The sequence below is a fragment of the Sphaerodactylus townsendi genome, linkage group LG03 (genome assembly GCF_021028975.2).
Source record: "Sphaerodactylus townsendi isolate TG3544 linkage group LG03, MPM_Stown_v2.3, whole genome shotgun sequence".
Lineage (NCBI taxonomy): Eukaryota > Metazoa > Chordata > Lepidosauria > Squamata > Sphaerodactylidae > Sphaerodactylus > Sphaerodactylus townsendi.
In genome coordinates, this window is record NC_059427.1 from 105,761,250 (window position 1) to 105,775,701 (window position 14,452).

Sequence of the window (14,452 nt, forward strand, 5' to 3'; positions counted from 1 at the left end):
TTCTTAATCAAAATCCAAAACAGTTTACATCATTCTCTGTTTTTATCCTTATAACCATGTGCGGTAGGCTTTAAGGCAACACTTCTCAAACTTTAGCAACCAAGTTCCCACCATTTTGATTTGAACATTTTCAGACCTAGAGGTCCTCCTCCCCCTCTGGTACCCTCCCAGAAATCAACAGCCTCCTTATCACAGAACTGGAAGAGGTGGGAAGAGGTGGGAGAACTGCCAAATAATGAATTCCCAGTCTTTCACACATTGCTTGCAGCAAGATGTGAAGGCTCAATGAAGCTGGAGGCCTCGTCTCCCATTGTATACCATGGTGGTTGCATTCTAAAGACAAGGGATGTTTTTCTCCTCACCTATCCTTGGAGGATATTTGATTCTTAGTTCAGGGACATCTGGAATGCTCTTAGATACCCCATTCTGGAAAAAAAATGTCAAGGTGCTGTTTTCCTTTACCTCTCCTTTTTTATGAATGATGCAGTAAAGTACTTTAAAACTAATTTAGCAACAACCCAGTTGTGTCAAATTAGGTTGGCCCAAAGAAAAATCTGGAAAACTAGGCAAACCATCACCCCAGCACTTGAGTCTGAATTTTAACCAAGAACTTTTTTCCTTGATTCTATCTCACTGGTAAACAGCACCTTACATACAACTGTCCACAAGGATGTAACAGCCCATGCAGCTAGAAGGCCAGGAATCCCTGAAAGACTCCAAGCTTGGGAAGCATTCAGTACTTAACTGACTTTAAAAATGGAAGGATACACAACATGTGGAGGATGCAAGACTATTAACAGTATCAGCTGCATCAACTGCAACTTTATTATGGCATGAAGGACATACTAGATGGCAACAGAAGGGGACCGACAAATCTTATGGGGAAAAAGTTAGTTTTGATGCCTGCTCTTGGGTGCAGCATGCTCATCCTGAGAAGGTAGGGCCAACTACTTCTGTTGTAAACTGCTCTGAGCCATTTGGGGGTAGAGCAATCAATCAAGTCAAATAAATAATAATAACCACCAAAGCAGGACCTCTGAAGATGACCACAGTTGTCAAATAGGATCATAAGGAAGTAGGTAGTCCTTCAGCTACATTGGTCCCAAACCAAACTTAAAGGTCAACACCAGTGCCTTGAGTTGTGACAAAATACACAGCGGGAGACACTGTAGAGCAGGGGTCCCCAAACTTTTTAAACCGGGGGCCAGTTCACTGTCCCTCAGACTGTTGGAGGGCCGGACTAAAAAAAACTATGAACAAATTCCTATGCACAAATGATTGTAAAATGTTAGATTCTCTTACACCTTTTCAGCCTTTGCTGTCTTGATATTGGTCTATTTTTAGAACAACAGTGACCAGAAGTATATGTCCAGAAGTATAGGGTGGGCTCCAAATATCCTTACATTTAAAGGAGGCTGTAGCGAGAAGCACCTTCCCCTGTAAAAAAAAAAAAAAGCAGAACTTTCCCAATGAAACATTCCATCTAACCCAGGATCAGGTATCTTCCTGGGTTCTTTCCTGCCTAGCAGCCAGCGAAGCGATTAAACGCCAGCCTACCAGCTGGCTGATGCCAATGGGATGGTGGTGTGAACAGAAAAGCCTGCTGAGGAAGCAACACATAGAGAGTAGCTGGGAGGAGGAGGGAAGTGCTGAGGCAGGCGTTGCCACATGTAAGGTTTCCAACTCTGGGTCAGAAAATTCATGGAGATTTGGGGGTGTCATCATGTAACTGCAATCAACAGCCGTTGGGGCCGGTTCCTCCTCTCCCTCGAGCCCCCACTGCACATGAATGGAGCCATCGCCACCATGGCTGGCGGGCCGGATAAATGCCTTCAGGGGGCCACATTTGGCCCCCGGGCCGTAGTTTGGGGACCCCTGCTGTAGAGGGACCAAGAAAGGAATGATATTGTCCTATCATTCCACTCCTGTTAACACCCTGTCTGCAGTATTCTGCACCAACTGAAGTTTCTGAATACTTCTTAAGGGCAGCCCCATGAGGAGCACACTGCAGTAATCTAATTTTGATATAACCAGAGCACATACCACAGTGGCTAGATCTTTTCTGTCCAGGAAAGGCCACAATTGGTAAAAAGCTGGTAAAAAGGTATTGCTGGTCAAACTGTCACTTGCCTATCCAGCAGTAGGCTTTGATACAAGAATATCCTTACCATGGACTTGTTCCTTCACATACAGTGCAACCCCATCCAGAAAATGTGATAATTTAAATCCCAGATCAGACCTTACACCACCAGTAACACTTCCATCTTTTCAGGCTTATTAGTCTGCATCAACTGCACTGCCTCCAGCTACCAGTTCAGGTTTCTAATGCCTCCCTGTGATTAGCTGGAAGTGAGAGATAGAGCCAAGTATCATCCACATATTGGTGAAACCAGGCTAACTCTCCTGATGAACTCTTCCAAAAGTTTCCTGTGGATGTTAAAGAACATAGAGGATAAGATGGAACCTTGCAGGACCCCACAGGACAATAAGCAGCAGACACCCAGCACCACCTTCTGAAGCCTGCTGTAACCACCACAGAACAGCATGATCTGAGACCAGTTGTAGAGCAAGAGGAACTCCCTGCCACTGCGTGGATTCTGATTTGATTGGCACGAAGTACTCAGAGCCGATATTAAAAAAATTCTGAATTTTATTGAGAGGTGCACGTTCCTCAACAATTCCATCCCCGGGGAAAGGTTTAGCTAGAGCTTGCCATCTAAGTTGTTTTAACTGTTTTAACTTTTATTATGTTTTGATGTTGTATTATGGTTTATACACAGCCCAGAGCCCTTCGGGGGCGAGGCGGTATATTAAATATGATAAATAAATAAATAAAACATCAGATCCTCTGAAGATCCCAGCCACAGATGCAGGCGAAACATCAGGAGAGAATGCTGCTAGAACACAGCCATACAGCCCGGAAACCACACAGCACACCAAATAAAACAGCATTTGCAAAGAGAGCATATGGTCAGCCAATATATAATCAATACCACCAAAATCAAGGCTGACCATAACTTAATAGCCTTAAATGGTTAGTGATGGTAGTGTTAGCTTTGTTTCTTAAGAAGCAAGCAACAACAAATAAATTTATCTGAAGCCTAACTTTGTTACCTTGCAAACTAAACAAAGTAACTCTTTTATATGTAGTTAGTTTATTGGTTTCATATTCTAAGTTCAAGCAGAACAGTGAACAATCTCTACTGACATAAATACATGCATGCATAGAGAGAGCTTCTAGTCAACCCATATATTGTGAGGTCTAAATTCAACTGTTTTACTTGTCGCAGATAGAATGTTCACTCTCTGAAAATTTCTCCCAGCTTGCAATAATCAGGTGCAAATGATTTCAAAGGATCATTGGAATGAGCTACTGTTAGGCTTTTCTCCAGTCATAAGACTACATTTGTGAGGACAATTTCTCCTACAAGGGATGCAAGCTTCAGGCATTTTCTCCATGATATTGCGCTGTTCCACAATGTTCAGTCCAATTTTGGTGAGATACATTGGATGAGCTACAAGTTTCTTAGGATCTTGCCATAACACAGGAATACCTGAGGAAAATATATCAGTTGCCCCCAAAGAATGTACGCAGTTCTGTGACAGAATGTGTGGTTTGGCTAAAGGACCACAATGGAGTAAATTTAGAGCAAAACATGGCTCAGTGCAGAGCTAATTAAGGCTCTTTAAAATGCAAAGGAAAATCTGTAAAATACACTGGGAGTATAGCTGGGATGCTAGAACATCCAATATGTGAAGGTAATTACAATCAAAAATGTTAAAAGTACTTCTTAGTACTTTTAGTACTTAGTACTAAAAAGTACTTTAGTACTTAGTACTTAGAACAGTTGCCAAAAAGTCAAATGTGAATCATGAACAGAGTTATACTAGAGTATTTAAATAATCATAGCATCATAGTTGGATGGGAACATACAGGCCATCTAATCCAACCTCCTGCTCAAAGCCAGATTGGCTAATAGTATCCTGACAGGTGTTCATCATGAAAGGTACTTGTTACTTAATTGTGACATCCCGTGTGCAACTTCTTGAAAGAGGATTCACAACAAGTGTTTGGCTTGTCTTTACTTAATAACGAAGAAAAAGAGTTGGTTTTTGTATCCTGTTTTTCTCTACCATAAGGTATTTCAAATACCATAAGGTATTTCAAAGTGGCTTACAATCACCTTCCCTTCTCCCCACAACAGGCATACATTGTGAGATGTGGGGAGGGTTTTGTGTCTGAGGCTCATTCCACACATGCAGAATAATGCACTTTCAAACTGCTTTCAGTGCTCTTTGAAGCTGTGCGGAATAGCAAAATCCACTTGCAAACAGTTGTGAAAGTGGTTTGAAAACGCATTATTTTGCGTGTGCGGAAGGGGCCTGAGGGTGTGTTCTGAGAGAACTGACTTAGCCCAAGTTAATCCAGCAGGCTTCACATGGTGTAGTAGGAAATCAAACCCAGTTCTTCAGATAGAAGTCCACTCATCTTCACCACTATACCACACTGGCTTATACACATGGGCTTTCTTATATCTTATATTGACACTTTAATGATTGACACTGGCAAATTGAATTTTGACATAGTTTGGCTCTAATTGCACAAGGCTGAAGATACCTTGACTTTATAGAATAGCTATATAATTTTCCTTTCCCTATAGAACAGATAAGAACTGAAGCACTCTTAATGTTTTCAGAATTTTAAAAATCCATGATAAATACCAGTTTTTATTTTCATTTTCATTTTATTTTAATTATACACTTAAAATTTTTATTTGATTTAATCTTGTGTTAACAGTATATAAGCCAAGTAATGTAACAGAACTACAGGTTAGAGCTAGTTTTAAATCCCATAATAAAACTTAAGATGTTAGTGAAAAGATTGATCTATAATACAGCCTGTTCTTTATAATAAAAAAGCTCCATGTACCCTTGTTCTTAATTATTTACTAATGAAATAGCAAACCTGTTGACTACTAGCATTTAGCATCACCAAAATTAAACTGTGACTTAAGATTTCCACTAGTCCCTGCTACTAAAAGAAACAGAAAACATTTTTAAAAAATAGAAAGCAAAATTAGCTGGTTTTACTGCTCCAAGAAGGTTTTGTTAGGACAGGAACACCAGTCAGCTGAATATAGAAATCTTCATATACATACTGTCAAGTTCCCATACAGTGTGGTATCACAACAAGGGACTTTCTTCTTACATAATGGGTCTTGAAGCCTGCATGGCAGCATCTCAAGTGCGTTGATTCCAGTTCAGCACAGAGCACCTTAACTATTATTTCTATTACCTGTTACCAAGAAAGACTACAGTAAGTTGCCTGAAAATATGTGTCTCTTTATGATTGCTAAGGCGGAAGAACACATTTGAAAGAACATTTTAGCATTGAAAAGAACCACATCTATGCAGTATGTTTGTAGCCTTCACTCACTTTCTTTGAAAGGTGTTTTGGGATCAACATTTTCCTTAGTGGAATGCTGAAAAGCTTTAGAAGGATCAAATCGCTTGATACCCTGAATCCTATTCAGTTGCTCGTGGAGGCCTCCTTGTATTTGTTTTTCCTTTGCTAGCTGAGTACGCAGTTTTGATACCTCCTAAAGGAAAAAAAGCCCTTGACATTAAACTCCATGTAATCATGACAAAAATGGGTCCCAAATAAAAATCTACTTCATCTCATTCAACTGAAACTAAACTAGAAACATCACACTGAATTAGTTTATTAAGTAGCTGTTTGTGCAAAAGTTAATTGGTTAAAAGCATAGCCTAGCACCACCCCAACTCTGAACTTTATAGAATACTAGGAGGCATGCTGAATCCTTTAAAAAATTCTTAACAGTGATGAACAAGGCTGTAGACAGTTTTAAGCATGCTTAGGGGATCAAAATCTGGGTTCCTTATGCTGTTCCTCATCTTTCTCTTGTAAGTTCAGAAACTGCCTGTCACAAATTTGTTATCACAAATATTGCACAGCTCAGCCCATAGAGACATAATTTTCCTATTAGAGATTCTGGTTTATCTAATTGTACTTTCAGTAAGAAATTCTATGCCCCACATCCTTGTTTTTAAGAAAAAAGAAACTAGATCACATCAGAAAGTGTAAAACATTATTGCTTCTAACCTCTTCCTCACAGCATTAGCTGATTATATACTTCAAATCAGTAGATGTGACATTGCAGTCATGAGCTCTGAAGTCAGATGAAATTGTTAAAAACTTTTGAACAGCCTGAATAAAATTTTCTGCCATTATAGTACATAACTCAGGGAAATGGATTGAACTCTACTCCTAGCAACGTAATGCAAGCTTCCTACTCATCTTACCAACAATAAAGCACGAAGGGATGGAATCTCAGCCAATGAACCCTCCACCAATAAGGCAGCAGGACTCACTCCCATATAGATGGAGGGTTCGTCATTGGACATCCCATCCCCACCCTGGAGCCGCTGCTATTCTGGGATTCCAAAAAGCCCCCCCACCCTCCCTCCCACCCCAGCAAGTCATCCTGCCCCCTCTTGCGTCCCCCCACCCCCAGCAAGCCCTCCCATCCTCTCTTACCCCTGACCTGGGACAGTGGCACATTGCCACTGCTGCAGGGCTCCACAAGCCCCCTCGCCCTCCCCCCACCCCCAGCAAGCCCTCCCAACCCCTACCTACCCTCACCCCCCGTCCTATATACTCATATTTCTTACTTTATAGCAGACTTTATTGCTAGTAAGAACATAAGATGCCCATAGATGCCCTGCTGCATCAGACCAATGGTACTTCTAGTCCAGCATTCTGTCTTACACAGTGGCCTACTAGTTACTCTGGAAGACAAGCAACAGGGCATAAAGACCAAGGCCTTCCTGCTTTTGCCACTGTTGCCCACGCAATTTGTGGAGATCCTCCTGGAGCTCTTCACTGTTGGCTTTAGTATTCATCATCCTGAATCATTTTATGTCATCTCCAAACTTGACCACTGTAGTGCTTGCTTCTATTTCAGAACCACTTATCAACAATTGTACTTCTCTCCAATGGGAGAATTGTTCATATATTCATACTTTCTGCTTCAGGACATTTAACCAATTTTTAACCCATAAGAGGACCTATCCTCTTATCTCTTGAGTGCTGACTGCCAAGTTCACTTGGGAATCTTTGGTGAGGTACCTTTGGAAAATTCATCATGGGATATACTAAGTAAATAATGATAAAATGCTTAATCTATCAACACAAACCTGTCTCATCTGTGCATTTTCTTCTTTCAGCTTCATCACATGCTTGATTTTCTGCTTCTGATTCTGATGGCCTAGAAGCTTAGCATATGCGTCACTAAGTTTGTTTAACTCTTCTTGGGCAGCACCATGTTCATTCAAAAGTGCATTCTTCTCTGCCTCAAATGCATCAAGTTGTTGCTGAAACAGAACACTGAACGTATTGGACCACAATGACAACCAAAAAATTCTCAGTGCCTCTCCAGATTCTCCCTGCTTTTTATTAAGCATCATTAAAGACTGATGGAACTCCAGGGGAGGATGACTAATAAATCCAATGTATAAATTAATAGACTGTGTAATGCTACTAATGTTACAGGGAAACAGGAGAGGTCACCATTCCAGTTTAATTTTTCTTAATCATCGGAAGTCCTGAAGATTCCAGACTTAGAAGAAATGTGTGCTCAACATACACTAACCTGAAATGGTTTCACTTTATTATATAGTTCCTCATATAGCATACGCCAGGTTTTTATGTTCTCTCGGTAATCAGCTTCTGCTTTTTCTGCAATGGCTTTCCTAAAAAATAAAAAGCTTAAAATAGTTTTCCTAAATATCAAGATTTGTTTTAAGTAACTCGATCATCTTATTGTAGCTTCAGAAATATTTTGATCTTTGAAGACCCACACTATCACTAGTTAAGCCTCACCTTTCTAGTTCTAGTTGCTTCTTGAAGTCTTCATTTTGATCTTTTAGTCTTGCTTCTAAGGTGGCAATTTGTGCAATGCTTGATTCGTTTATTGCTTTAACTTCTGCTTCCCTTAAAGCTAATTTGGTCTGGGCATCCAACAGCATCCTGGGCAGCAGATGTGGGGGCGGGGGTTGGGGGGGAAACACACATTTTCATGTGATGGTTTTGCAAACCTCAAGACACACGAAATGCATTTCAGAAGGAAAAGCAACATCTCTTCTATAGCTGTATACATATTTTTGTGGCAACAGATTTCTAGTTCAACAGGATAGCCTTCAGTATGCAACTCATGGAACATAAGAGAGACTTCAATCGGCGAGATGAACTTTCGATTCTCAGCAAGCATAGAAGCTCATTTTCAATGGGCTAAGAATCAAGATTATTCATCCACACCTTTTGTTCCTTAGGTAGCTTACACTGTTTAAATGAACTGTAGCAAGCTGAACTAGCTCTTTGTCATAATGTGATATCATTATGAAATTAAATTAGCCTGACCTAAGCAGTCAGAAAAAACACACAGGAATATCATCTAGCATTGTGTTCATTTTTTCATTATCAAGGTTTGTCTCATCTTGAGCCAAGAGGAATGATGGGGTATAAATCAATAGAAGACAGCCCTGAACACCAGACATACCTTGCATATTCTTCCTGTGCCTTTTCTTTACCACGCTGTACCTCTTGCATCATCTGCATTGTGTGCTGAGCTGATTTGTTCATTTCAGCTAACTGGTCCTGCAGAGAAGTCTTCTCTTTTCTGAGGAATGCACATTCTTCAGACACAGAAGCTTTGTAACTAAAGAGAATGACAATATGTGCATTTCTAGTTGAAAATGTTGTGCTTTAGTAGTTGTCTAGCATTGTGGGAACGTTATTTGCTTCCCACTTTCTTTATGCTACATCCTCTCCTTGAGCACCCTGTCCCTCAGTATTAACTCCCCTTTCTGTCCCCTCTGGGCTTTCTTGAAGGAGAGGACAAAACACAACTGATTTCATCAAATTTCCATCATCTTTTTACCTTAAACTTTCATATTCTCTGGGTGAGGTTCTGATTAGCAAGGGTCTGACTTTTTATATACCCTTTTATATTTGGTTGGAGTATATGTAGAGCAAGTATGTGCAGAGCAAGTAACAGCCAACCAGGGCACATGGAACTTTGGGGTACTAGATGGAAGAAGGGAAGAGTAAAACAATTGGTTCAACTGCCAGTGGTGGCATTTAGGAAATCCCAGTTTGACTACTGCTGGAGAGGCAGGCTAATAAAATGAGGTTGTGGGGGAAAGTTAAAACTTAAAATCAAGTCTCTTTGTTCATGATAAAACAAAAGGGTCATACTAGGTGTCTGTTAAATGGTCACTAGAAATCCTAAATAAGGACCTAGGGAATGAAGAATGAACCAGGAGAACAATTTCTTGGGTTGTTTGAAAGTCTGTGTTCAAGGGTTGAAGTCTGTTCCATTGCTAAAAAAATGGTCTTTGTTACGCTTTCAATTCTTATATCCATTCCTGAAAAGGAATGCTGAGATATCACTCTGTAAGTAGAGTTTGGATAATCATTTCTCTTTTAATTTCCAGTAGTCTGTAATATAGTTAGCTGGGTTCTGATTTATTTCCCATTTACCTGTGCTTTATGTTAAGAGTTATGCTTAGTTATTAAAGACCTGTTCTCTTAAAGTACTGTTGGTGTGATCTGGTTGCTTTTCAATCTCATGTGTTGCCTGAGACACTTTACTGAACAAAACATCAGGTATTGAATGAATAGTGCTGGCTGGGGGATGGCTGCTCATACACTCTCACTCACGTAAACTTTAGCAGACCAGAACACCAGGGGAACAAAAGGGGGAGGACTCTAGTTGGTGGCATACTAATAAAGTATTAACTTCCAAGACCTACCAATTAAGAAAGCAAGAGTGTTCTTGGCAAAGTTAAAAAATACCATAGGCCAAACTCTCTCAGTTACTGTGGGCCAGGGAGGAAAGAAGGGGGTTGGGTCAGAGGGCAATTTATGACACTGCCAACCTCTTTACTTACATTCAGTTATTGGGATGACAAAGTATTTACAAAAGTATAACCAAGGCACTATAGCAGCAGATAGATCTCTAATACACAATCAATAGCTTACGGAACTATCAAATTAACCTTTGAAGGTTCCCTCAGGTATATCTACCATTAGAAGCCACTGAGTTTAGTCTATTGGAAAAGGGGTTAGTGACAATAGCAAATCAACTCCATATCACATTATTCTATTTACATATAATTTCAAAATCCCCTCTGCAAAGGGGCAATGTAATTTCAGAGCTTTGCATTGTAGGACTATAAACTACAAATAGTTCACCCTGGATTTATACAAATATTCCAAGTGGTGGTTCAAGGACAGTATGTTGATTTAAGCTGCAAGGCCAAAACATTTCTAGCAGTCATGATTAATTTGCCAGATTCACGCAGACCTCCATGAACGGTGTTCTCCAATGACCTTTCTATTTCCTGAGCAATATACAAAGGTTAAATGGGAAAGCTGGTGCTTTAGCCAGATAACACACTTACAGTGAAAACAACACCACCCAAAGAAATGAAGCACCATTTCCTTTTGCTGCAATAAATAAATTTTGCTTTCCAATAGAAATTAAAATATTTCATTATTCTAAATTTTAGAACAACTACTGATTGGCATGTGAACACAAGACATGCCATTAGCTGACCCATGGGTGGACTGGGAGGCAAAAATGGCCTTGGAAAAGAGCCCCAACTCACACACATGATAAAGGAGAAGCAGATATTTGTCTTCTGTGTGCAGGGGCTGCTGCCCCATGCAGCTTTGTCCACTGGTTTGAACCCACCCACACTTGATAGGGGTTGCTGGCTTATGGTGGCCCCCATCTGTCTTTCTTGGGACAATGACTCCCCTCACTTGGGACTGGGATGGCCACCCAGGGGAAGCAGCTCCCCCAGGCCATCAGCCTCATCCCCACCCCAAATGTTACCTTGTGTCTGAATAGCAAAACTGTACCTGAGCTAATTCAGGACTAATAGATGTTATCTGCCCTCTCCACTATGAAGAGAAATCTGGATTATTTTGATTGCCAGGAACAACAGGTACTGCAAATCAGCTTAAGACATACGTTTGATAATTGCTTCCTCACTGAAAAAGGTGCCTTGCTCTTTCAATCTTACCTCATATAAAGTGTCATTTTCTGTTTTCCCAGCCCTCTTCTGTTTTCTTGGTTTGCAACATTTTGACATTCAAATTATGTAAACCATTCAAAGTGCTAAACAAATAAGTTTTCTGTCCTACTAGAGGCAGCTTCTGTCAAGTCTTCAAGCAAACAAAACTCTTGCTATCTAAAACAAGGTGAAAAGGCTTATAGCATTAGTCTTTACAAAGTGCTAGATATCAAGATATCCAAACATAATAATTCTGCAATAGTCAATGGATGGAACCGAATGCCATGTATATTATTCAAGGAAGAGTGGAACAGAAGTTCAATCTGCTTTTTTCCATATAAAGCCTTACATACGTTTCAAATTCAGTGATAATCTCTCCAAGTTTGCACAATGTGTTGCTGTGCTCTTCTTTCACCAGTGCAATAGCAATTTTGTGCACCTCAGACATATTCGCTAACTCTGTGTTTTTCCTAAGAGGGGAGCAGGAAAAGGCAACATTAATTCAATTTAAAACTCTCCAAATTAGCAGGTAACAGCTCAATATTTCTTTCGGTTCTGAAAATTAATGCTTTCTAGTGCTGGCCTCTAGATCCCATACAGCTCTTCAAAGTTTAAGTACCACATTCCTCTTTCAATATAATAAAAATTTGATATGTATGCTGATAAGACAGGTACTTATCCTCAGTTTAGATGTTGTTTGTGTATCAGACAAGCTGTACCTAAAATCAAGCCTTTTAGGTACTATGTAAACGCTTGTTTGCACAAAGAGAAGGTAGAATTAAAGTAAGAAAAAAATCTAATCTACTAACAGGATCATGTCAGGTACATGTCTTGTAGAAAAAGAAAACACTAAATTCATAGTATGAAAAGTATTATTTAGATTTCAGTGAACACCTTTATTATTAATTATATAATAAACATAACATCTATAATTCAGTAGCACCATCCAAATGGAAATTCATTGTAACTTAAAGTTAAGAAAAACTGAAGATATAAAACTTGTGCACCTTATTAATAAAATAACTGCCAGAATGTGTATTTCAGCTCATAAGCTATTATATTGATTATACACAGTCCTTTTCACGTAAGAAACATTTAAACTTTTCTACAAATTACTTCTAATGCAACTTCAGTTTGTGGAACTGTGTGACTGAATGCTCCTTGCTTAGATTCCTTGTACACAGGAAGCTAGATGAAAAGAAGAAATGGTTCTACCATAGACTTCCACTCACAAATTTTGTGTGTGTAGGAATTTTTATTTTTGTGGGAAGCATCCCATCAGCAGCCTAAAAGGATACAACCCAGATTGATTAATTTACTGCTTACAAGAACAATTGAATCCAAGTTACAAACCCTTGTAGTTTTGCTCGTAGCTGTACTAGCTGCTCAGTCTGAGATTTGTTCTCTTGTTCCAGGTGCTTCAGCATCTTCTCAGCTTTACCTTCTTTAGTGTGCAGTTTATCCAGCTCATCCATAGTTTCCCTTAGTTCTCTCTCTAGAATTTGCTTCTCTTTAGTCACCTCTTCTTGGAATTCAAGCAGCTTCTGATGCGTTGCTGCAGTAAGATCCTGAAGTGAAATCAACAACACAGCAATATGATCAAGTTTTCCCATCTGTAGTAATAATCCATTGTCAACCCTTTTATCCAGAATAAACCATTCAGCACAATCCAAAAACATCAGCATCAACAGAAATCCTCATTGGACACTTCAAGAATCATTATAAATTTGACTGAACAGCAACTTTCCAGTGACAAAACATCCATCCTGGCCAAGGGAGGCAATTTTGCTGTTACTCCTACCAGAGTTCCCGTGGAAGACATCATTACTAATGTAGAATCAGCCATTCGGCATCTTCCAGAAGAGGAAGCAGAGAAACTAAGAGGAGAAACAGCAGAGGTATTAAGAAAAGCAAAACTTCCCTCCAGCAACATTACACGAAAAGAAAGAAATGCCATTAGGAATCTCAGCTCAGATCCAGAAATCATCATACTTCCAGCGGACTAGGGAAATGCCACAGTAATCATGAAAACTGAACAATATAAGGGAAAAAAATCAGAGAACCCCTGGATTCCATAACATACAAAAACAAGATTCAACCAGGAAAATCACTCGCCAAACTGTCACACTGATTAAGAACTCCTCCATTCAACCAAACACACACCAACTACTCTGCAAGTCAGAAGCTTTTCCACCCTGGTTATATGGTCTCCCAAAAATTCACAAAAACTCCAAACCCACTCAGACCTACTGTTAGTGCAATTGGTTCCCTCACATATGAACTGGCAAAATTATTGACTTCACAGTTACGAAGCGACATTGGACACACAGTTACGAAGCCACATCGGATACACACGATTTGTGGATGACACTTTTACAATTATGTTAAAGACTCAGCCCATTTCATGGAAAAAAATAGCAATCTCCATCTCAACCCTAGCAACAGACTTATCAGCTTTGATGTTGTCTCACTGTTCCAGTGAAAGACACACTCGCACGCATTGGCTGGATTTTTCCAAACAACATCACAGCTTTGTTTCAACACTAACAACCAGCTACTTCCAATGGGACAAAGATTACTATGACAGATGACAGATAGCCATGGGAAGTCCCCTCAGCCCGGTGATAGCCAATTTTTACATGGAACATTTCGAGAAATAAGCCCTCAAAACAGCGCCCAGAAAACCCACAACTTGGTTCCGATTTGTGGATGACACTTTTACAATCTGGAGCCGTAGCAAGGAAGAACTGCTGAATTTTCTGGACCACATTAATGGCATCCACCAAAACATCCAATTTAGCATGGAAACTGAAAAAGAAGGAAAACTGCCTTTTTTAGATGTCTTGGTCTTTCATAAACCCAACCATCAATTGGGCCACACAGTATACAGAAAACCTACACACACAGAGACCGGTATCTACATAAAAACTCCAACCACCACCCACAACAAAAAAGGGGTACAATCAAAACTCTGACAGATCATGCAAAACGTATTTGTGAACCTCATCTCCTCCTAGATGAAATCAATCATCTAGACCAGGGGTCTGCAACCTGCGACTCTACAGATGTTCATGAACTACAATTCCCATCAGCCCCTGACAGCATGGCTGATGGGAATTGTAGTCCATGAACATCTGGAGAGCTGCAGGTTGCAGACCCCTGATCTAGACTGGGCTCTTCAGGCTAATGGCTGCTCCACAACAGAAATCAGAAAAGCTTTAAGACCAAGAGAAACCCAGAGGTCTGAGGAGAAACAGACCCCCATAGGAAAAATATTTTCACCATACATCAAGGGAATTACAGATCAAATAGGAAAACTGATGAAAAAACATAACCTACAAACAATCTT

The 14,452-nt window shown here is 40.0% G+C and overlaps 1 protein-coding gene across 2 annotated transcripts in view; it reads right to left on the minus strand.

Annotated features, from left to right (window-relative positions):
- Positions 1-4,725: 4,725 nt before the first annotated feature.
- HMMR (hyaluronan mediated motility receptor) overlaps positions 4,726-14,452 on the minus strand; it is a 33,341-nt gene continuing 23,614 nt past the window's right edge. For both annotated transcript variants that reach the window (XM_048490476.1, XM_048490475.1), the window contains 8 exons: positions 12,457-12,671; positions 11,457-11,573; positions 8,580-8,738; positions 7,904-8,050; positions 7,674-7,773; positions 7,219-7,395; positions 5,438-5,600; positions 4,726-5,296 (listed from right to left, as the gene is read on the minus strand). In XM_048490476.1, the coding sequence (XP_048346433.1) occupies positions 5,277-5,296; positions 5,438-5,600; positions 7,219-7,395; positions 7,674-7,773; positions 7,904-8,050; positions 8,580-8,738; positions 11,457-11,573; positions 12,457-12,671 (1,098 nt within the window). In that variant the 3' untranslated portion in view covers positions 4,726-5,276. The remainder of the gene's footprint in view (positions 5,297-5,437; positions 5,601-7,218; positions 7,396-7,673; positions 7,774-7,903; positions 8,051-8,579; positions 8,739-11,456; positions 11,574-12,456; positions 12,672-14,452) is intronic.